Here is a 23,172-nt window from a genome sequence, read left to right as displayed (position 1 = left end):
CACTCCAGCCTGGGTGACAGAGTGTCAAAATAATAATAATAATAATAATAATAATAATAATAATAATAATAATGAAACCCATGTCATGGCATTCTAAAATCGGCTTGTGTTCCATATTCTATAAAATAACTTCTTGACAGGGAGCAGATTAGATGATATGAGAGGTCAAGAGAGTTTTTACTTAATTTGTGTGTACACATACATAGAGTTAATGACAACAAATGCTTTATAAATAATTGCTTATAAGGATTAATTTGCCCATGACCTTCATCAATATACAAACCATAAAGGATCATGAAATTATTTTAAAAATTATTTACAAATTTATTTAGCAACCATTTATTGAGTGTTTTCATAAGTCAGGTCTGATGCTGAATAGCACAAATATAAAGATGGGCTAGAGGCAGCCCCAGATCTCTGGGGGCTCCCTGCCTTGTGAGGGATACAGCTGTGTGCATACTGACTGCAATGAGGAAAAAGCCACAAAAGAAGTCACAAGAAGACAAGCAGCCTCGTGCTTGGGCTCCAGAGTCAGGCGGATTGAGCCTTTGTTGTTTTATTCTAACAGAAAAGGAATACTAAGTCTCACTGCATTGTTGCAGAGATTACAGGGGGTGGTACGCACAGACTCCCAAAGGCAATCCATGAATGGCAGTGGACGTTTTAGGATGATCATGAAAATAATGGTTAGTATTAAGTCAGTGTAAACATAATTGCGGTTTTTGCCATTGAAAGTAATGGCAAAAACCACAATTACGTTTGCACCACCCTAATATTTACCAACTCTTCCTAGAGAGAGAGTTAAGTAAGCCTTCTTGGAAAAGGTGACGTTTAGGCTGAGGCTAAAAAGTTAGAAGGAAGTTTGCCAAGCAAACTAGGAGGCTAGTTCATCCCAGACAGCAAAGACAGAATGTACAGGATGGCAAAAATGAGAAAGAACGTTCCACATACAGGGACCTGAGGCAGTCCAACTTGCTCAGAGTGCAGGGAGTTGCAGAGGGGTTGGAGAAATGGCCTGACCTTGAAGAAAATTGCTTAGGAATTTGGATTTTTATCGTTTAAATCAGTGAACTTCAAAGTAAAGTGCATGCCCTCCTAAAAGTTAACAAAATGATTTACTGGTTTACTGAAAGTAAGATTAGAACTTCTGTGAGTACTTTAACAAATTTTTGCCTTTTTAATGTTTACTTTTTTCCTATTTTAAGATGAACACACTGATTTTGTATAGTAGTACATTTATGCAATTTATAAATAAATATGCATATTTTGGGGTGAATCCTAAAAACCTTTATGCAGATAAGGGTGTGTAAACAAAAATGTAGAAAGCCACTGAGGAGTTCCAAGTGGGAAAATGATGTGAACAGTTTTGGGTTCATGGTGAATCTCTCTGAGAGTAGGGAGGAGCACAGACAGAATGTGACAGAAAACAAAGGCAAGGCCAGCCAGAAAGTGGCTGCAATAGGCCAAGCCAAGTTTCCAAACTCCCAATAGATTAGTCTTTGGGATTTGTGAACAAAACTGTGGAACTCCCTGGAATTGTCATGAATTCCTCAAATCATAAGCTATTCTGTAATTTTCTTTTTTTTTTTTTTTTTTTTTTTTTTTTTTTTTTTTTTGAGACGGAGTCTTGCTGTGTCACCCAGGCTGGAGTGCAGTGGCGCGATCTCGGCTCACTGCAAGCTCCGCCTCCCGGGTTCAGGCCATTCTCCTGCCTCAGCCTCCCGAGGAGCTGGGACTACAGGCGCCCGCCAACGCGCCCGGCTAATTTTTTGTATTTTTAGTAGAGACGGGGTTTCACCGTGTTAGCCAGGATGGTCTCGATCTCCTGACCTCGTGATCCGCCCGCCTCGGCCTCCCAAAGTGCTGGGATTACAGGCTTGAGCCACCGCGCCCGGCTATTCTGTAATTTTCAAAACATTTTATTTACCTGTTTTTAAATAATAATGAGTAAGCATAATAATATAGGTAAATTATTTTTTCTGGGATGGGTTATACACTAAATATTTTAATTTTCTGCTAAAAACAGATATAATAATAAATAGTTTTAAAAATTGGACCAATATATTGTGACAAGATTATATATTTCAATAATGTGTAAAAATGTTCTCTGATATAGTTATCTGATAATAAAACATTGTAAACTGAGAATATTAACATGCAATAAATGGCTGTTAAAATCACCTAAAAATTTTAAAATACCGGCTGGGCGCAGTGGTTCATAATCCCAGTACTTTGGGAGGCTGAGGTGGCTGGATTACCTGACGTCAGGAGTTCGAAACCAGCCTGGTAAACACGGTGAAACCCTGTCTCTACTAAAAACATACAAAAATTAGCCAGGCGTGGTGGCGAACACCTGTAATCCCAGCTACTCAGGAGGCTGAGGCAGGAGAATCGCTTGAACCTGGGAGGTGGAGATTGCAGTGAGCCGAGATCACACCACTGCACTCCAACCTGGGCAACAGAGTAAGACTCCGTCTCCCCCCTCCAAAAAGAATTTTAAATACCATATTTGATATTTAAAAGTTATTCTTAAAATGGAAATGTTAAATATACCAAACACCAATTGTCCTACTTAATAGCCTCAGTTTTTGTTTCATGACAAACATTCCAAATGTAGAAAAAATTTCTTTCATTTCATATTGACATTGGTTAATTAAGAATGCACCAAACAGCATCTTGAAGTTGGATATTAGGGCAGTTCCTGCTTCATTTAAGTTTAATCTTTTTTAATCCAACGAAAAGATTTTTTTCTTCGCAATGAAAATATTTGTCTCCTTGCCCTGATTTTGGTTTTGTTATTGAAATTTATAATTTATATTGCTTTGCTAATTCAGATTTTTTATCCATTTCTAATTTCCCAATGGAGCATTCCAAAACGATATTCATAGCTTCTTTTCTTTGCATTTCTTCTGTTAAAGTATTTATAAACAACTATAGCTTATAGTGAATGTTCAAACACTGGAAAACATCAGGAAATACAAGTGAGTAGTATTCAAATAACCTAACATTTGGATCTCCTAGCAAGGTTAACACTACTAAACAGCATCAAGTTTCAAAATTGCCAATTTAAAGACTTATTCTACATTCAGAATGTATTATCTCTTGGAATCCCCCTCATAAGGTTTGTGTAAAGTGAACCATAGGTATAAATTTCTTAATATTTATTTTGATTTGCAAGAATCAAATCCTCGTTTGCAGAATGGCTCCTCGTTTGCAGCAGATAGGACCATAGTGCACTCTTGGAATACAGCAACTGCTACGAGCCAGACTGTTGGATTAGATGAGGATGGCGTCCCTCCTCCACACAACCATTCCCATTTCCCAAAATGTTGACCTTAACCTTTGATTCTCTTGTAGGGGTTTCCTGCTCTTAATGTCAGTGGATTCCCTTGAAACAGTAATGATATCTTTGTTGATTGTTAAGCTTCAATCATCATAGAATTATAATACTCTTTTCCATTGTCTCAATTTCTTCACTGAGTTTTCTCAAGATTTGCAAAAACCAATTTTGCAGCCAATCCTGAGAAAGAATTACTTCATGGGTACACTAAATCCAAGTGTAAAGTCACAAAGAACTAAGCTAGAGCAGCAGTAGTGGGTTACAGAGGAGGGGTGGATGGGGGTGTTCTTTTGGAAGTAGAGACAAGAGCCTGTAGTATCTCCTAAGGTATTTGAAGAGTGAGGGACAGAGGAGATTGTTCTAGAATGACTAAAAAAAGAAAATGATTTCTGGCCGGGTGCGGTGGCTCAAGCCTGTAATCCAGCACTTTGGGAGGCCGAGACGGGTGGATCACTTGAGGCCAGGAGTTTGAGAGCAGCCTGGCCAACATGGCAAAACCCCGTTTCTATTAAAAGTACAAAAATTTGTTGGGAGTGATGGTGTATGCCTGTACTCCCAGCTACTCGGGAGGCTGAGGCATGAGAATTACTTTAGCCTGGGAGACGGAGGTTGCAGTAAGCCAAGATAGTGGCACTGCACTCTAGCCTGGGTGACAGGGCGAGACTCTGTCTCTAAATAAATAAAAAATTAAATAAATAAACAATTTCTGTACAGACAGGCCTATCGTAGGCAGTGTTAAAGGGAAACGTGATTAATTCATGTTCAGGTTTTCTATTGCTAGGCAACCAACCATCCAAAAACTCAAGTGTCTCTCATCAGGAAGATGCAAATCAAAACCACAGTGAAATACCAGATCATACCCATTAGGACTGCTATTTATAAAACAAAACAAAAAACAACCAAAAACACCTTCACACAATAACAAGTGTTGACAAGGATGTGGAGCAATTGGAACACTTATGCATTGCTGTAAGAATGTAAAATGGTGCAGCCAGTGTGGCAATTCCTCAAAAATTTCAAAGCAGAATTACTATAGGATCCAGCAATTCCACTCTGGGATATACCCAAAAGAATTTAAAGCAGAGTCTTGAACAGATATTTATGTACTAATGTTCACAGCAGCATTATTTATAACAGCCAAAAGATAGAAGCAATCATCAATAAATGAATGGTAAGTCAGTCACAAAAGGACAAATATTGTATGATTCCACTTACATGAGACACCTGGAGTAATCAAATTCACAGAAAGTAGAATGGTGGTTGCCAGGGACTGGAGGGAGGAGGGAATGGGGAGTTAGTGTTTAATGAGTAGCGTTTCTCAATTTAGGATGAGGAAAGGGGCCGAGATGGATGGTGGTGATAACTGCACAACAGTGTGAATGAACTCAAGGCGACAGAATTGTACACTTAAAAAATAGTTTTGCCCACGATGATCCTGAGTGATGAGCAGGAATTTAACAATGCTGCTTCTGTTCCCAGTATAGAGTCTTCCCAGAGTGACAGCAGGAATGCTAAGCATGGGTCTTGTCCAGGTCTGTCCTGCCCTGGCTATGCAAGGTGGGCAAGCCACTTGCCCGCTCTAGCCTTAGTTTCCTCTTCTGGTGAACAAAGGGAGTAGAGTAGGGGGTGCCTCAGGTTCCCCCAGTGCTCACTTTTGTGCCTTTCCATGGGACAGACTACTATGAGGCTCCTGACTCACCTGGATTTGAACCCCAGACCTGCCGGCTCCCAGCCGGTGATTTTGGGAGTCACTCTCATGTGTGGTGGTTGATGCTGGCTGTCTGCTAGGGTCTTCGCTGGGGCTGTCATCTGCTCCACCTATGCAAAGCCTCCTTGGATGCAGCGCCTGGGCTGTCTTAGAGCTTGAGCATCCTGGTAGAACAAGATGGAAGTGCATGATGATTTTATGACCTAGCCTTGGTCACCTCTGCCATGTTCCAGTGGCCAAGGCAGTTATATTGTAAGAAAAACATGTGGGATATATTCTGGTGGCCATTTACAAGTCATTCTTTTCTCTTCTTCTATTTTCTTTAAGTTCTGTTATCCATGAAGGGCTTGAAGAAGTCAGAGAGAATCAGAGTCTTTCCCAGATCATAAATTACCGTAAGTATAACACTGGAGACCATTCCTATTTTGTATGTATTTCAGTGTGCCTGTTTTATTTAAACAGCTGCTGCTGGTGGTGACATGTACATAAGGCTGAAACACAGCAAAAGGACAAAGCAGCTTAGAATTTCCACAGTTGGAACAGACAAAAGACATTAGACACATCCACATCGTTCCATATGCTGAGACCCAAGACCCGCTGTCAGTAATCTCAAAATCATTGCAAAATGCTCTCTCATCCTACACCCATATCTGTGATCAGGATTCTGGAACGGACATTTTCTCCTTCCTCTTTTATTTTTATCTAACCATTTTTATAGATCTTCAGTAAATTTCTTTCAGGAAAATAAGATCACTGTTTAAATTATGATTTTGGCTGGCTGATGAAATTTTCTAGATTATCTTCTTTAAAAGACGAGTTAATGGGTGCAGGAAATCAACATGGCACATGGATACATATGTAACAAACCTGCACATTGTGCACATGTACCCTAAAACCCTAAAGTATAATAAAAAAAAAAAAAAAAGACTACGGAAACATGATTTTACTTTCTTTTGATTTAGCTTAAAATTAAAAGTCAATTTTTTTTATCATTGATCTTTACTTTTCCAGCATCCTAACACTGGTCACAAGATGCACAGATTGAGAAAATAAAATCATGCCTTCCAAAAGAAAGCCAGCCAAGTTTTGCCGCCTTCTTTAAAAAAGTACATCACCCACGAGCCTGATGAGATGGCAAATGCACAGCTTGAGTTGGTTCTAAGAAAAATGCCTCAGAAGATTCATTCTAAAAGTGTACTCTGACCTTACTGAGCAAGACTACAAAGTCACAGTGATACCTAACCACATCAAAATAGTAGCTGATATGAATATCTTCCTTTGGTGTCATTGAGAAATACACCAACCAGTGACACTCAACACAGAGTTCTTTCCAGGTCAGGGTGAACTTGGAATTAAACTGTTGTTAGAAGAACTGTCAAGACAGTTTCATTTCTTACTTAAGTAAAACGCTGAGGGAACAACTATAAATTAAAAGATACAAAGCCGTAGGGAATATTTGCTTCTAAGGAGAGAGTCAAAGAGATAGAATCTCCTTACCAACAGAAGGAAACTGATAACTGTAACTATAAACTATAACTGCTGATGATCCTTTTAACACTTTCTATAAATTTGTTTTAGTCATTCAAGTAATGTAAAAATATATTCTTATAAAAAAGTATTAGTTGAGCCCAGGGGTTCAAGACCAGCATGGGCATCATGATGAGACCATGTCTCTACAATAACTTAAAAAATTAGCCAGATGTGGTGGCGCACACCTATAGTCCCAGCTATTTGAGAGGTTGAGGTGGGAGGATCACTTGAGCCCAGGAGGCTGAAGTTGCAGTGAGCCATGATTGTACCACTGCACGATTATCCTGGGCTACAGAGGGAGACCCTGACTTATAAATAAATAAACAAATAAAGTATAAAGTCAAAGAAAACATCTCTTTCCCGGTTCTTCCATCAATGCTCACTCCACTCCAGGTAACTTACCGCTGTTATTTCTATGCATTGTACACACATACCTACGCATTTACTTGATTGTATACATACCTAAAGACATGATTGCTTTATTGTCCATGAGTGGAACCAGCTTGCTTCCTTACCCTTTACAATGTCTTGGTCCATTTTAGTACTTGCTAGAATTTCATAGCATGAATTATAGTTTATGTGGGCCTTACTGATTGATATTTACAATATCACTGGTCATGGTTTTTGTTTGTTTGTTTGTTTTTTGAGATGGCGTCTAGCTCCGTCGCCCAGACTGGAGTGCAGTGACACGATCACGTCTCACTGCTGCCTCAACCTCCTGGGCTCAAGTGATCCTCCCATCTCAGCCTCCTGAGTAGCTGGGACTACAGGCGCATGTCACCAAGCCTGGCTATTTTTTTTTTTTTAATTTTTGTAGAGATAGGGTCTGTGTTGTCCAGGCTGGTCTTGAACTCCTGGGTTCAAGTGATCCACCTGCCTCGGCCTCTCAAGGTGCTGGGATTACAGGTGTGAGCCACTGTGCCCGGCTGTCATGCTTTTTGTGTACAAGTGTGAGAACTTCTCTAGGATACACAGTTACAAGTTGAATTACTGGAATGAGGCTATCTATATTTTTAATTTTAATTAATGTTGTCAAGTTACCTTCCAAAAAAAAACTGTGATCAATTTACACCTCCAACCTACAGTATAGAAATGTATCTGTTCCCTGTCCCCCTGCCAACAGCCTGGCAGATTTTATTACATTTCCCTAAGTATTAGTGAGGTTGAGCTTTTTCTGTCTCTCGTTTTGCCATTTGTTTTTGCTGTACAGTGAATCGCTTCTTCCTATCTTTTGCCGATTTCTTACTTGGGTTATTTGACCCTTCTTTTCATTTTAAAAATTGATCCTAGTTGCTCGAGATATTTAGAGGAATTTCTAAAATTCTGGAAGGCAGGAATCATATCTTCATCCTTTTGTATTCCTTTGGACTTACAACTGTGCTAACTTATTTTTGTAACATTTACAAAATTAAAGATGGGTTTTGCTTAAGCCACAACTACATACAAGATTGCAAAGTGGCAAATACTCACAAAATAGGCATAGAAACTAGACTAAAAGTTGATGTCTTGGAAAGGACTAGTCTAGCAATATGTAGAAATATCTGGTCAGGGAATGAAAAAGATTTGGATACATTTATATTAAGAAATTTGCATATCCTTTTTTATTAGAAATTCAAGCAGGAACAAGAAAAAAAAAACTGAAAGAAGCTGTGTTCAAGGACAGACTCACAGATTGATTTGCACCATCAGGAAGCTCCTGGGTGAATGGACTTGAGCCCACTAGAAGGGTTTTAATTCTTGGTTGTCAAGACAACTCTATTCCAACAGACTGTGTCAGCAGAATTCTCCAACAATCCTCACCTTCCCGCTGCTTACAAAGGTCTCTGTGAATGTCTCCTTACTCAGTAGACCAAGCTTTTGCATTGCTGTCTGATTAGGAGGCGAGTAATAGGACTCTGCTCTGAGAACAACCCCTCCATCTCCCAGAGTCACCTTCCTGCACTCCTGACGTGCCTCACTCAGCCTCCCTTCCTGCTCATTGCCCCCAATGCCCTCTTCCTCCTGCTCTGGCATCTCTACATTCCAAAAGGCTTCCTTGACCTTTCCAACCCAATCAATTTTCTATTCCAGCCCCACTAATCACTGAAGATTATGTTCATGCTCTCATAGCAGTTCAAGCACTGCTGGCGAGAGGACCAATTGGTAGAGTCGTTCTGGAAGGCAGGTCTCCTTCTCAGGAGTGATTCGGCAAAATGTTTCAAAACTCTTATGGGCATATCATTTGAGCTGTGAAGTTACTGTAAGGACATAATACACTAAGACATATATAACCAAAAAGAGAATATGGGAAAAGGGGGTGGGGTAAGATGACAATGAGATTGCCACAAGATGGTGTCTTAGTTTCTCTCTGTTTAGCTTTTACCTTGAACCAGGGCAGGAAGGAAATGATACCAAAATGTTGATAATCTTGGACATTGGGATTTGGGGTGATTTTTAAAACAATTACACTGTGCATTTTCATGTTTTCCAAATTTTCTTCAATGAAAATATAAAAATATAAATTGCTTTATGATCAGAAAACATATTAAAAACTACCAATAAATAAATTCAAACAGGAAAAAAAGAGGAGGAGGAAATGTATAGATGAAAAGAGAGTTAAGAAATATATCAATGTGACTTACTTGGCTCCAGACTTGAATAAATTAACTATAGAAAACATTTGTAAGATAATCAGGTTAATGTGACCATTGACTGGATACTTGACGACATGAAGAAATTATTATTGTTTAGTTATGATAATCAGATTGTAGTTTTAATTTTAAAAAAGAGTTCTTATCCTTTCATGACATATACCTAAATATTTGCAAATGAAATAATACTATGTGTAAGATTTGCTTTAAAATGATCTGGTGGCGTAGGGGGAGGTAGGTGAGTACAGAGGAAACAAGATTGACTACTCAAGTAGGATGGTGAGTACATGAGGATTCATGATAATATTCTATTTTTGTATATGTTTGAAATTTTCAGTAACGAAAAGTTTTAAAAGATAGTAACAATGAATAGCATACAGCCCCATGAAGCATAGCAGGAATAGGTAAAGGTGGCATTGAGGCAAGAGGCTGCACTTGGAAATTAATTCCCCAAAAGTCAGTTTATTCATGTATCTCTTTGTCTCTGGCTTCTGTCACTCTCCAACTTCTGGTGCCTCTCATGCTTTGCACCTCAAATTTGAAGCAATTTCATCCCCTGATTCTCAACCCTCTTGCTTCTGTCAAAGGCTTATAAATGATTTCTCTGTCTCCACTATGAGCCCCTTGGCCTGATGATCTGGAAAAATATCCCCCTTGGCAGAGCCTGGGGAACCCCATCCTCCCATCCTTCTCTAACTTCAGAAGAAACGCTTTCTAGACATAGTCCAGACCTACAGGATCTGCTCCCTCAGTGCTGAAAGGGTGAAATCAATGTCTCTTGTCCAGGACTTCCGGCATTGGAATGTTTGTCCCAGCGCCTTCTCAATTCTCTTGCTATGTTGGGGTTATGGTTAATGCATATCTGTGTTACCATCCAAAGGAGAATGTCCACCTTTTAAAGGTAGGCATTAGTGCTTCAAATATAAATATTGTGTCCAAGAATTCCTGAGCTTACCGGATGGTCTTAGTACAAGTGTAGCCATACACCGGGTACATGTTATTCCATCATCCAGCCTAAATGACCCAAAGTTCTCATATTAATTTGCACTGATAACAGAAGCAAGCAATATGTTTTCCTTATATACTTTTTTTTTAGTGTTTCATTCCTTTGAAAAATAATTACAAATCACAGATGGGATGGGAGCGAGAGCAAGATCTTTGCATCTCACTTCCTGGGCTTTGATAAATATGCTATATCACCAGCAATGTTAATCTTTAAATTGTTCATAAAGACCCATGTTTCTTGCTAAATATATTGAAATATCCATTTATAAATATTTTTACGTGTGACTTTTTCAAAATATCTGCAGTATCAGTTTGAGTTGGACTATAGTTCTACAAGTGGAGCCAAACTCCTGTGGAAGATGGGCGGCCTCCTCCACAGGGCACTGTAATCAACACTAGGAAGGTCCAGGTCCCAAGGGCCTGTCTCATGCCTGGATTAACACTGACTTCACAGTCAGTCGTCTAGTCCCTCCTAAAATATTTTCTCCAGTAGCAGCCCAAATGATCTCTGCAGAATATAGGGGTTGGTAAACAGGTCTATACCGGTTAAGTGTATTAAAAAATATATTCACCTTAACTTTTCCTCCTATTCCCAGCCTCCTCTCCCCTCTCAATCTATATGGTTTGGATAGGACTGACCCCCATTTAGTGGCTTCAAGTGTCCACATGCAAACCAAGCTGGGCCAATCACAGTTAATAGAGACAATTTTCTGGGACCATTGGAAAAGGGGCTCTTTTTCCTGTGAGCTGTGCCTCTGATGGACTGTAAATGCAGTTTTAGGAAAAATCTTGGCTCAAGTCTCTTAAGGCCAGTATGTCTTTTCCATTCAGGAACCTCACTATTTGTTACTGGAAAAAAATGAGATTTCCATTATTTTTGTGGCCACAAAGAAAAATTAGAATCATAAAATTTCAGCTGTGGCTACTGCCAGTGACCAGGCTGCTGAGGTTATTAAAGCCATTTTTCTATCTTAAATGAATATAAGAAATTGTAGGCACTTTGGGAAGAAAACTACAATCTAATATGTTTCCATGGATCTTGAAGGAGCATCCTAACTATGTATTAAGGATGCAGCCTTGAATACAGGGTCATCTAAAGGTTATGTGGCAGGGAATAAAGATATTTCAGACAGGACTGAGGTTGCTACTGAGGTGTAAGGAAGAACGTAAGCTAAAAAGCAAGCAACAATTTAGTTTCTCTGTTGGTCTTCCATACTGGGCATCAAACAAAATGGTACCCCTTGGGAAACTGCCAATTTCATGAACACTTTTTGGATGACCATGAGGCCAAATCATTCTTCACTGTCTGGCTCTGCTTCTGGATTTGGTTAGCAAAATGATAAGATTAGAACAGGCCAGGCCTTACTTAGCAAAGTTGTGTCATCTCCCTTTGGGAGCACTTCAATCAAGAGATACGTATTGATAACCTACTGTGTGCAAAGTACTTTGTTTTCCTGCTTCTTCTTTCTCCCTCTTTCCCTGCCTGCTCCCTCTTCCTCCTCCTCCACCTCCTTTTTGAACATCCTTATAGCATAGGAAGGATCACGCCAGACTCTTTGGACCACCTCAAAGCCACAACGGCAACAGCACTATTCTTGGCACTTGAACAGAGAAGAAAGGGAGACTGAATGCAGATTGATTCCACATTAGGCTTCTGTAGTGACTAAATATGCTTCTCTGTCTTTAGATACTAGATTTGGGTCTGAGTTGCCTGGGGCTGATGCAGTTAACTCCACTGTTATCCTGCTAGTCAGTTGTCCTGGTCTGTTTTGTGCTTCTATAACAGAATACCTGAAGCTGGGTAACTTATTTTAAAAGGAGGTTTATTTGGCTCACAATTCTGGTGGCTGGGAGGTTCAAGATAGGGGCAGCTGCAGCTGGTGAGGGCCTCAGGCTGCTTCAACTCATGGCAGAAAGTGGAAGGAGAGCTGGCGCGTGCAAAGTAATCACATGGGGAGAGACGAAGCAAAAGAGAGAAACTGAGGGAGCCAGACTCGTTAGCAATCCATTCTCAAGGGAACTAATCATTTAACCCGTGTCAGGGGGCATTTATCTATTCATGAGGGATCTGCTCCCATGACCCAAACACCTCACACTAGGCCCCAACTCCCAACATTACCACCTGGGGGATCAAATTTCAGCATGAGTTTGGGTAGGGACAAACCATATCCAAACCAATCCACAACATCAGTGAACAGATATTTGAGTGTCTTTTACATATATCCCCAGACACTTAACAGAGGCACTGGGGATAGACAAATAATGGCACTCCTTACTCTTTAGGAAATAATAGTCTAATGGGAACAAAATGAATCATTAAATTACTCCAAGGGCTCAAATATCTTTGGATAACTCCAGGTTGCTATGGAGGCACTTAACAGGGAAGGTAGCCTTATCTGGAAAGGCAAAGAAGGCAATTCTGGGGAAGCAATGTTTAAACTGAAGGATGTGTAGGAATTAGCCAGAAGGCATCTAGGGGAGTGTCCTCCTTTCTTGCCATCATTTTCTCCCCTAATATTAAGTTAATATCCTGTCCCTATTTATTGAGGAGTATGGCCCTGACTCTAGCTGACACTATTCACAACGGAGAAGCAATACGTGAGAATGCAGCTCAAAGTCCTGGCTTAAATACTGACAAACTGCCCCTCCTTGTGGTAAAACTCCTCTGGGCAACCAGTGGTTCTCTGAGGCTCCTCAGTTTGTTTATCTGGATTGTGCACGGATGGCAGGTTGTGGGTGACAACTCAACTCCAGTAAGTCAATCTTGCTTCCTCAGGCTGCACAAGGATCTCCTTTGCAGATCAAGCCCTGGCGTCACCAGAGTTCAGGAGGCCCAGGCACAACTCCAACCATCTTGCAATTCCACTTTGACCAAATTTAGTTTGAGTTGTGTTTCTGTCACTTGCAACCAAGAGTCCTAATACAGTCATGTTACTGAACGTTTGTATATTCTATATATATATATATATATATATATATATATATAGTATACGTTTTGAATCTAAATCTTAGGCTATGTTTTTTAATTGAAATAAAAATAAATCTTAAAGAAGCTACCTATGTAAAAATGAACTTCCAATCATGGTAATATCATTTACAAATATTTTATTAAAGCTCTTAAGAGCAGCTTTTCTAAATTTTTGGAATTAGAAATGTATGTTCTTGAGCCTTTTCACATTGTTTATAAGTAGGCAATTCTCAGTTATACATTTTGGTGCAGCCTGGCATCAAAGCATAGGAGAGAAAGCGTGGAAAGTCATACCTGGAGAAATGATAAAGACACATGGCATTTTTGGATAGAGAGCCAATGTATGAGTGGGCTCAGGTGGGCCCCCTTGTGTTTATCAGAAGTTCAGGCAGTAGCCCTTAGGACAGAAGTGGAATTCTGTTCCTATTGCTGAGACAGAGCCCAACAGCAGAATAAGGAATTACATTGTATTAGTTTGCTAGGGCTGCCCTAACAGAAGACCACAGACTGGGTCGTTTAAACAACCGAAATGTATATTCTTAGAGTTCTGGAGGCCAGAAGTCCAAGATCCAGGTTTGGGCAGGTTTGGCTTCTTCTGAGGCCTGTCTCCTTGGCTTGCAGAGGGCCATCTTCTTGCTATGTTCTCACATGGTCTTTCCTTTGTGCACGTGCATGTCTGTGTCCAAATTTCCTTTTCTTTTTTTATTTTATGGAGACGGAGTCTCACTCTGTCTCTCAGGCTGGAGTGCAGTGGCCCGATCTTGGCTCACTGCAACCTCCACCTCCTGGGTTCAAGCAATTCTCCTGCCTTAGCCTCCCGAGTAGCTGGGACTACAGGCACACGCTGCCACGCCTGGCTAATTTTTTGTATTTTTAGTAGAGACAGGGTTTCACCATGTTGCCCAGGCTGGTCTGGAACTCCTGAGCTCAGGCAATCCACCCACCTCGGCCTCCCAAGGTATTAGGATTACAGGCATGAGCCACCACGCCCAGCCAAATTTCCTTTTCTTATAAGGGCACTAGTCGTGTTGGATTAAGGCCCACTCATATGACCTCATTTTACCATACTTACCTCTTTACAGGTCCTGTCTCTAAATAGTCATCTTGTAAGGTAATGGAGTTAGGCCCTCAACATATGAATTTGGGGAGGGCATAATTCAGTCCATAACACTTGTGGTAACATACTCTTATTAATTTCCCTTTTAGAAAAGAACTAGCTCGCAAGAACTAGTAATATTTATCAGTTGAAGAATGCATTATCAAGCAAAATAGAGAAGAAACTTGCAAAATAGATGGGAGACACAAGTGGATCCTGCCTTGCGGGGAGGATAGAAGAAAGGACCCTGTAGTGACATTGAATTAATAAGCTAGCCAAAGATGTGGGTATTCAGACACAGAACAGATGGACATAGGATTTGCATATAAAAATAACACAGTGTGAGGGTAACTGATAAACCTGCTGTTTCTAGGGGGATTTAGATATGCTTACAGTGGAAAGAGGCCTTAGAGAACAACTTGGCAACTCAAGAGTTCTGTCTGCAGCAACCTGACACATGGTCACCAGCCTTGGCTCACAGCAGGGCTCCAGAGGGCACACACATCTGTAGATGGACATCTCCAAATGTTAGAAAGTGTTTTTTTGAGATGGACGTTTGCTTTGTCACCCAGGCTGGAGTGCAGTGGCGCAATCTCGACTCACTGCAACCTCTGCCTCCCGGGTTCAAGTGATTCTCCTGCCTCAGCCTCCTGAGTAGGTGGGATTACAGGCACATGCCACCATGCCCAGCTAATTTTTTGTATTTTTAGTAGAGACAGAGTTTCACCATGTTGGCCAGGCTGGTCTTGAACTCCTGACCTCAGGTGATCTGCCCGCCTCAGCCTCCCAAAGCACTGGGATTACAGGTGTGAGCCTCTGCACCTGGCTGATTTTAGGAAGTTGTTTTATGTTGAACTTAAACCTTTGTTGCTACAACTTTCATTGATTAACCTCAGCAACTGGACTTCTGAAACAATGTGAAAAAATGCTATCTTCACTTTCCCCTTTGCATGCGACAAACTTCTAACCCCTGCATATTTAATGTCCTCAGTTTTCATGGTTTTGAAATCATGTACTATCCAATTCCTCCACTAGTTTCTCAAATTTTAAGATTTCAAATTCGATCACTCTCCTAACGACTTCTACTTTGTCAAAATCCTTGTTTTTAAAAAATGCCCTAAGCAAAGTGTTCTCAGAAGCAGAATGGAGAATGCTACTTTCTGTGAATAGGACGAATAGCCCATTAAAATGTTGCATTCAATTTTCATTTTTAGGAGTCGCTGATGGTCCATATTTGTAGTCAAGTAACAGAAACCAGGCTGATTATTAATGGATTGCCTATTAGTTACCTACTGCTGCATAACAAATTGTGCCCCCCAACTCCCAAATTTAGCAACTTCAAACATTTATCTCACACAGTTCAGAAGAAGATCAGAAATCCAGGAATGGCTTAGGTGGGTGGTTCTAGCTCACAGTGTATCATGAGGTTATAGTCAAGGTTTTGGCTGGGATTCCTGACTGACGATTTGACTGTAACTGGAGGATCACTTCCAGGTTCACTCATATGGCTCTTGGCAGGGTGCTTCCATTCTTCACCAAATGGGTCTCTTCATTCACAACATGGCTTCTTTCAGATGGCATGATATCAAGCTGCTGTCTCATTACCTAATCTTGGAAGGGATGTTCTGTCCATTCTGCCATATTCTTTTGGTCACACAAACTGACCCTGGTAGAGGTGGGGATCATGGGGACCATCTTGGATGCTGACATTTGTGAAGCATTTGCTATGTGCTAGTTACTCTTCCTGTGCTAGCACTAGCTAAACATTTTGCATGCATCATCTCACCTAATGCTGTTAACATCCTCCCAAGTAGATGTTATTATCATCACCCCATTTTACACATGAGGCAAGCAAAGCTTAGAAATATGAAGTAAATTGTTGCTTAGTAAGTGACAGAGCAGAGATTAAAACTTAGATCTAACTTCAGAGGAAAATGCTCCAGTTTTCTTACCCAAGACCTCTCTTTTCATTTTGACTACTAACCAAATCTCTCCTTACTTATCCTTGTATGAATTTTTTTTGAGTATAATTGCAGAATTTTGCATTTCATCTCTATTAATTGTGCCATAATTATTAAAAAATTACATGGTAGTTTTCATTCTTGTCTGTTGTTTGTGAGTTCCCTTCACCCTTATTTGTATCATCTACAAATTCTCTTATTTTCATACAGAACATGACGTAAATGGATCATAAAGAAACCAGGAGGCACAGATGTGTCTATAAAACATAATACATACTAAGATTAGAATAAAATCCTGGTGACAAAATGTATGCAGTTTCTAAACTGAAATTATTGCCCTCTTTAGCCAAATTTCGTCAATAGAGATAGAAATGTGTAATTTGATGTAGCTGAGGTCACCCAGTCTTTTGAATCCATCCAAAATTGGCTCAATGCCTTTCTCCACTGTTCTTTGGGAAGACTAGTCTCTTGACATTTCTGCAGATTTTAGGGTTTTTATATTCTTCTTGTCTCTTGTGGGTCTAAATTCCTGTTCCCATTCGACTCCAGCTACTGCCTCCTGCTGTTCACTTCTTTCTGCTCCTCAGGGTCCCAGATGTGGAACACAGCTCCTCAGTTTTCCCTAAAAACTACTCAGAGATGACATTGTTTTTACACCAAACTTTACTGAACATTTGGGGGAGATGGAAGGGTTTAGCAGCAATGCAACAGAAAATTGAATATTAACCCTTCCCTTCTTAAAATGTCTTGATTGCTCAGGTTGCTTGACTTTCCCTAAAACCCCCACCTCTCAATTCCCCTCACTTTAGAAAGCTTCACTCTTAATCCTCTATGGAACTCTGGGCTAATTCCTGTCAATAATTTGCTCTGCTTAGGAGCAAGGAATTTGAGGAGGCTTTGAAGTTTTAGTGTTTCCTCTTCCTCTTCAGCCTCCATTCTATTGAGCCACCAGTCTTTATAAGTGGAAGTGTGCAGTATAAATATTTCTTTTTTCCTCTGATATGACTTATACAATTTCCCTGAGAAGGCAGAACCAGTTTGGCTTTAAGTAACATTATTTTCCTCATTCTGTTACATGCAGTATTGCATCGATAGAACTACGCAGTGGAGACTGGATGAGATACTTCTCAGGTTGCCAGGAACAGTCATGGTTTCACTAATTTGCTTGGAGTCATTTATTTTTATTTAAAAAATATATATATTTAAACAGAGATGGGGTTTCTCCATGTTTCCCAGGCTGGCTTCAAACTCCTGAGTTCAAGCAATCCTCTCACCTTAGCCTCCCAAAGTGCTGGGATTACAGGCATGAGCCATCGCACCAGGCCTGGAGTCATTTTTAATAATACACTTTACACTCTCAAAGTGCTCTGATTTGGATCACAAATTATATAATCACTCTAGTCAAAGAGGAGTTGATGGAATTTTGAAAATATGTCACTGACATGTCAACATCAAAGCAAAAAAGATTGAAGCTATCTGGAATAATTGGGGCAAAAAGATTAATTTTGGAAAAAAGTGTTTTAACTTGTATTACTCCATTCTCACACTGCTGATAAAAATATACCCAAGACCGGGCAATTTACAAAAAAAAAAAAAGTAAATAAAAAAGAGGTTTAATGGACTCTTGGGCATGGTGAGGAAGCAATAAAGATCAACTTGCATGGCAAAGTCTGCATTTTCCACCATCAGAGCCATGAGGCAGTTCATCAAGTTTTCCCAGTCCAGACAGAGGTGTGGCAGGAGCTTGTCAGAAGCAGCAGGGTTACTGCAATGACTGATGACCACAGCCAGCTGGGACTGAAGACATCCTGGAAATGATGGCAGCAGATGAAGATGCTGGCGAGGGCCGGTGGGAGGCATTCCAGCCAATGCTGGCCTGGACAGAGCTCCACTGAGGACCACATGCCTCCTTCTAATTGATTCTGGGGCACAAGACCATTCCTGCCACAACCCCCAAACTTCAGGCAAACTAGGAGAGAAGGGGGTGCCTAAACTAATCAAGAAAAGCCTGATTTAGCTGAGTTTACTATGAACTACATTAAGTTTATGCCACTAGGTAGAATGTGAACTCAAGAGAAAACTTAAAAACCTATTCATTTGTAGACCTGAGTTTGTGGACTAAGATTATACTTGCTTCACAGACAACTGCAATGCAGTGTGACAAGGCAGATGGGTCCCTGGGTACTATGTGAGGACAAGTGAGAGGTCTCCTACCCAGTCTGAGGATGTCAGGGTGAGCAAGGGGTCCCGTCTGAGCAGAGTATTGGAGGATGAAGGATAGCTGCAGTACAGGGGTGAGGGGAACCAGAAGTATACTCACAATGGCCAGAGTTCAGGGAGTGAAAAACGGAGGCTGCGAAGTTAAATGCAATGGGTTGCTTAAGCCAAGCCAAAGACAGCAAGCCCTTTCACACACGGGGCACAAAGACTCCCATGGGACTGGAGAAGGGGAATGGCATGACTTTGTTTTCATTAAGAACCACAATTCTGGGTAAATGTAAAGAAAGGTCTGGAGGGTGGCCAACTCTGGAGACCTGCTTTTGCAGGCTGAGTTTCTCATTCTCGCTCCTGTCTTATCTTTACGATGAATGTTGCATTGATCCTAATGACTCCCAAACCTGCGCTGCATGAGAAAAGAAGGCACTTCATTCCAGATTTCATAAATCAGCATTTAGCTAAGAGCGCCAGGAATGTGTTACAGTTCAGTACCAAAATTGGTGGTTTTAGTAGCCTGTGTCCTGATAATAGAAACCTGAATGAACTGATGTAGTATTTAGCACATAGAAATGTCTCCCATACACACGTATACACGATTTAATGTTACTGAGAAAGGGCTCTAGGAAAAACTGAGTAACGTGTACACTTTTATTTACCAATGTTTACTTAAAAATAACAACTGACACTGCTATGTGCAGTCCATGATCTAATGGTGGTGGGGCAGTGGTTCCCTGGGAAGCCCAGTTCTGTGGGGTGGCTTCGTGAATTGCTTGAAAGCTCCCTTATTGTTTCTTTGATTCCCATCAAGGATTTTGTAAGCCATTTAACACTTGTAATAAATCCCGTTCTATTCCAAGAGTGGATTTTGCTTTCTAATCACTGACCAAAACAGCTCAAATAAGTTATGTTTTAACAACAAAAAAATCAAATACGCACCAGTTAAGATCAGGCACTCTGAAGGTGACTGCATGGGTTTGAATTTTAGCTAGGTGTTCCACTATCAGCTACCTGACCCTGGACAAGTTACTTAATCTTTATGTGCTTCAGTTTCTTCATCCGTAAAATGACGATGACGGTAATAACACCAATTTCATAGGGATATATTAATATAATTAAATAGTATAAGCAAAGTGCTTCTAATAATTCCTGACACATAGTAATTACTCAATGCATGTTTGGCTTTTAATATTAAAATACAGTTGACCCTTGAACAATGTGGGGGATGAGGTGCTGACACCCCATGCAGTCAAAAATCCACATATAATTCCCCCAAAACCTAACTACTAATAGCCTACTGTGGACATAATAGCCTTACTGGTGACATAAATAGACCATTAACACATATTTTGTATTTTATTTATATTATATGCTATATTCTTATAATAAAGCAAGCTAAAGAAAATAGTAAGAAAATCATAAGGAAAAGCAAATATATTTACTACTCATTAAGTAGAAGTGGATCATCATAAGTGTTTCATCTCTGCCGTCTTCATACTGAGTAGGCTGAGAAGGAGGAGGAAGGGGAGGGCCTGGTCTTGCTATCTCAAGGGTGGCAGAGGCAGAAGAAAATCCATGTATAAGTGGATCCCTGCAGTTCCAACCTGTGTTGTTCAAGGGTCAACTATATATATAGCTTTACACTGTAACAACAGCAAAATGAACTAAAAATCTGTTGGAAACTTCTCAAAAATTCTCAAGGATGAACATAATTAAAACAGTATGAAATCCCTTTGGCTAAAAACAAAAGCAAATTAAAAGTACTCCAAAATAATTTTGAACCTGGCTGTTTCACACTTCAAGAATAGCTTTCTTGGCCAGGCGTGGTAACTCAACGCCTGTAATCCTAACACTTTGGAAAGCCAAGGTGGGCGGATTACCTGAGCTCAGGAGTTCGAGACCAGCTTGGGCAACATGGTGAAACCTCATCTCTACTAAAGTACAAAAAATTAGCTGGGCAAGGTGGTGCGTGCCTGTACTCCCACCTACTCCGGAAGCTGAGATGGGAGAATCACTTGAACCTGGGAGGCGGAGGTTGCAGTGAGTCAAGATCATGCCACTGCACTCCAGCCAAGGCAACAGAGCGAGACTCCACCTCAAAAAAAAAAAAAAAAAAAAAAAAAATAGCTTATGAAGTGTGTACTTTGCAACTATGTTCTTCCCCAATACAAGGGGAATGGGTTTGCTTTTTACCTATATTTTAAATTGGGCTAGTCACAAATGAAAAATAATTGACTAACACTTGGATTATTTTGCCATATTTAAGCCCTTATAGGTCGATGGAAAGTAAAATGGATTGAATATCCTTTAATAAATCACCCAATATTGTTTATCAAAAAGAAAAGTCATTCTAAGGAAGGAAAGCTAGTGTTTTTTATTAACGATAAAATCTATATTGTTCAGGAATTTTCCAGTGTGTTACAGAAATTTCTGAAATGATAAACGAACACATTTTATTTTCCTTTTAAATCAGTTACTTAAAAATGAAGACTGTTTAATCATTTTCTCCTCTTCTATAAGTAGGATTTTCTTTATGTCCAAATGGGACTTGGTAACTAGGATAATTTACCCCTGAAGCAAAATGACTTCACTGAAATTAGCAAATCCAATTGATGATCTTAAAGTAAACTTTTCTGGAAATGAGCTTGCTCAAATCGTAAGAGGGGATTAATATAAATGTAATAAACTGAATCTTTAAATTGGTAATGTTGAAAACAAAAAACAACTGGGTAAGAACAAAACTGAAAACTAGCAGTGCAGCAGAAAGCGCACTAGTCTTGGGATAAGGAAATGCTGAGAAGGCTGAGGGATACCTTCAATAATAACAAAGAGCCTTCCAGTTCTAAATATTTGTGACTAACAACAACAAAAAAATCTGTTGTTTGCTAGAGAATTCTTAACTCTAATGTGAAGACATGTTCTATGCGTTTCCTTTGAACTTGGCCCTATGATTTCTTTTCTTTCTCTTTTTTTTTTTTTTTTGAGACGGAGTTTTGCTCTTGTTGCCCAGGCTGGAGTGCAATGGCGCAATCTCAGCTCACCGCAACCTACGTCTCCTGGGTTCAAGCGATTCTCCTGCCTCAGCCTCATGACTAGCTGGGATTACAGGCATGCACCACCATGCCTGGCCCATTTGCATTTTTAGTAGAGATGGGATTTCTCCATGTTGGTCAGGCTGGTCTCCAACTCCCGACCCTCAGGTGATCCACCTGCCAAGGCCTCCCAAAGTCCTGGGATTACAGGCATGAGCCACCATGCCTGGCTGGCCCTATAATTTCTTAAAGGGATCAGGAGCCCTGCTCTGAAGTTAGGCAGTCACCTCTGTGACCTCAACAACATCTCTACATTTTGATTTCTTCATCTGTAAACCAAGGTGCATCAGATCTTCTTCCTGGCGACGCTGTGACAGTTAAATGAACTGCTGCTCATGGGAGTGGCTGGGTGACTTCGGTAGCTGGCATGCTGTCAGTACTCACTAGCACCCTGTCCTTTCCCCAAAAAGACAGAAACAGAAAGCTGTATTTGTTCCCATTTATGGGACTAAGAGATCAGGAACAATAAGGATGCGTTTTGCACACTTTTACACTCATTAGAGGATGCACACTTTTACACTCATTAGAGGATGACCATATATCCCAAGGAAGACGAAGCCAATAACTGTAAGACACAATTACAAGTTTGACTTTTCTCCCTCTATGATATGCTTTGTTCCAGGAGGGCAATGGAGGTACCAGAGAAGGCAAGAAGAAGCATCATTAGCCTGTCCTTCAGCATCAGGTGGTCCCACTGCTCCCGAGACACCCTCAGTTTTCAGGGTCACTGGTTTCCTCCCTCCTGGCAAACCCTAGCCACAAGCGCTCAGGCTCAAAGGTATTTAACTCTCTTCTCTTCCTCACAAGGGTGCCAGAATTCTTAAATGCATTTGTTCATCCCAGTAAAAGTGAGTCCTTCACAATGAGAAGAGCTAACATTTATTCAATCAACAAATGCTGAGTGTCTGCCACGGCCAGATATTCTGCCAGTCATCACAGCACACAGAACATGTGATTAGTAAACATAATGGTGCAGGACATCAGCCTGCTAATGTTATTCCCAGATGTCACCAAATGAGTGACAATTTGTACAATGTTTCATTAAATGCCTATTTAGAGGATAACCATAGTTGATGACATGGAAAAAGGCCAAACCCAGAATGCAAGAATGGTAGCCAGCAGAGCACATGGAAACAAGGTCCAAGTTGCAGGTAGTAGCTTGCAGGATAACCACAGTTGGCAATGCTTTCAGGCAGCTGGGAGAATTCTCGGTTGTCCATTTTATGGTTAAATGGTTTTACTAAGGTCTAAAAAATTCATTTCTAACTCCGAGACTTATGTTTCCCTTACTATATAATGAGCCAAACAAATAAATAACAAAATATTGACTATAGACCCCAAAATCTCAAGGCATGAAGAGAGCCCCAAATTATCTGTCAACTGCAAAGAGAAACCATTAGTACAGGAATAGATGAAGAAACTGTTTTTGAGCATAATATAAACATAAATCTCTTAACAGCATGAGTGTCAACATATGCTTTTGTTATTGCAAAAACAGTCTCAAAAAGAGTGGTGACGAGGAGACTGACAAGGAGAAATGAGCTATTTTTTCATCTCCAAAATTGCACTTCCTGGTCCACGGTTCTTAGCACTGCAGATGTTGCAGAACTGTGCAGCAGAGTTCTAAA

The 23,172-nt window shown here is 40.4% G+C and overlaps 1 protein-coding gene across 5 annotated transcripts in view; it reads right to left on the bottom strand.

The window, feature by feature from the left end:
• Window positions 1-22,404: 22,404 nt before the first annotated feature.
• Window positions 22,405-23,172, bottom strand: part of VPS41 (VPS41 subunit of HOPS complex) — a 213,798-nt gene continuing 213,030 nt past the window's right edge. For all 5 annotated transcript variants that reach the window (XM_055293371.2, XM_063609643.1, XM_055293370.2 and 2 more), the window contains one exon: window positions 22,405-23,167. In XM_055293371.2, coding sequence (XP_055149346.1) covers window positions 23,087-23,167 — 81 coding nt within the window. In that variant the 3' untranslated portion in view covers window positions 22,405-23,086. The remainder of the gene's footprint in view (window positions 23,168-23,172) is intronic.

Source organism: Symphalangus syndactylus, chromosome 9 (genome assembly GCF_028878055.3).
Source record: "Symphalangus syndactylus isolate Jambi chromosome 9, NHGRI_mSymSyn1-v2.1_pri, whole genome shotgun sequence".
In the NCBI taxonomy this organism is placed as follows: Eukaryota; Metazoa; Chordata; class Mammalia; order Primates; family Hylobatidae; genus Symphalangus; species Symphalangus syndactylus.
Note: the sequence above shows the minus strand (reverse complement) of the source record. Positions and strands in the feature narration are given on the sequence as shown.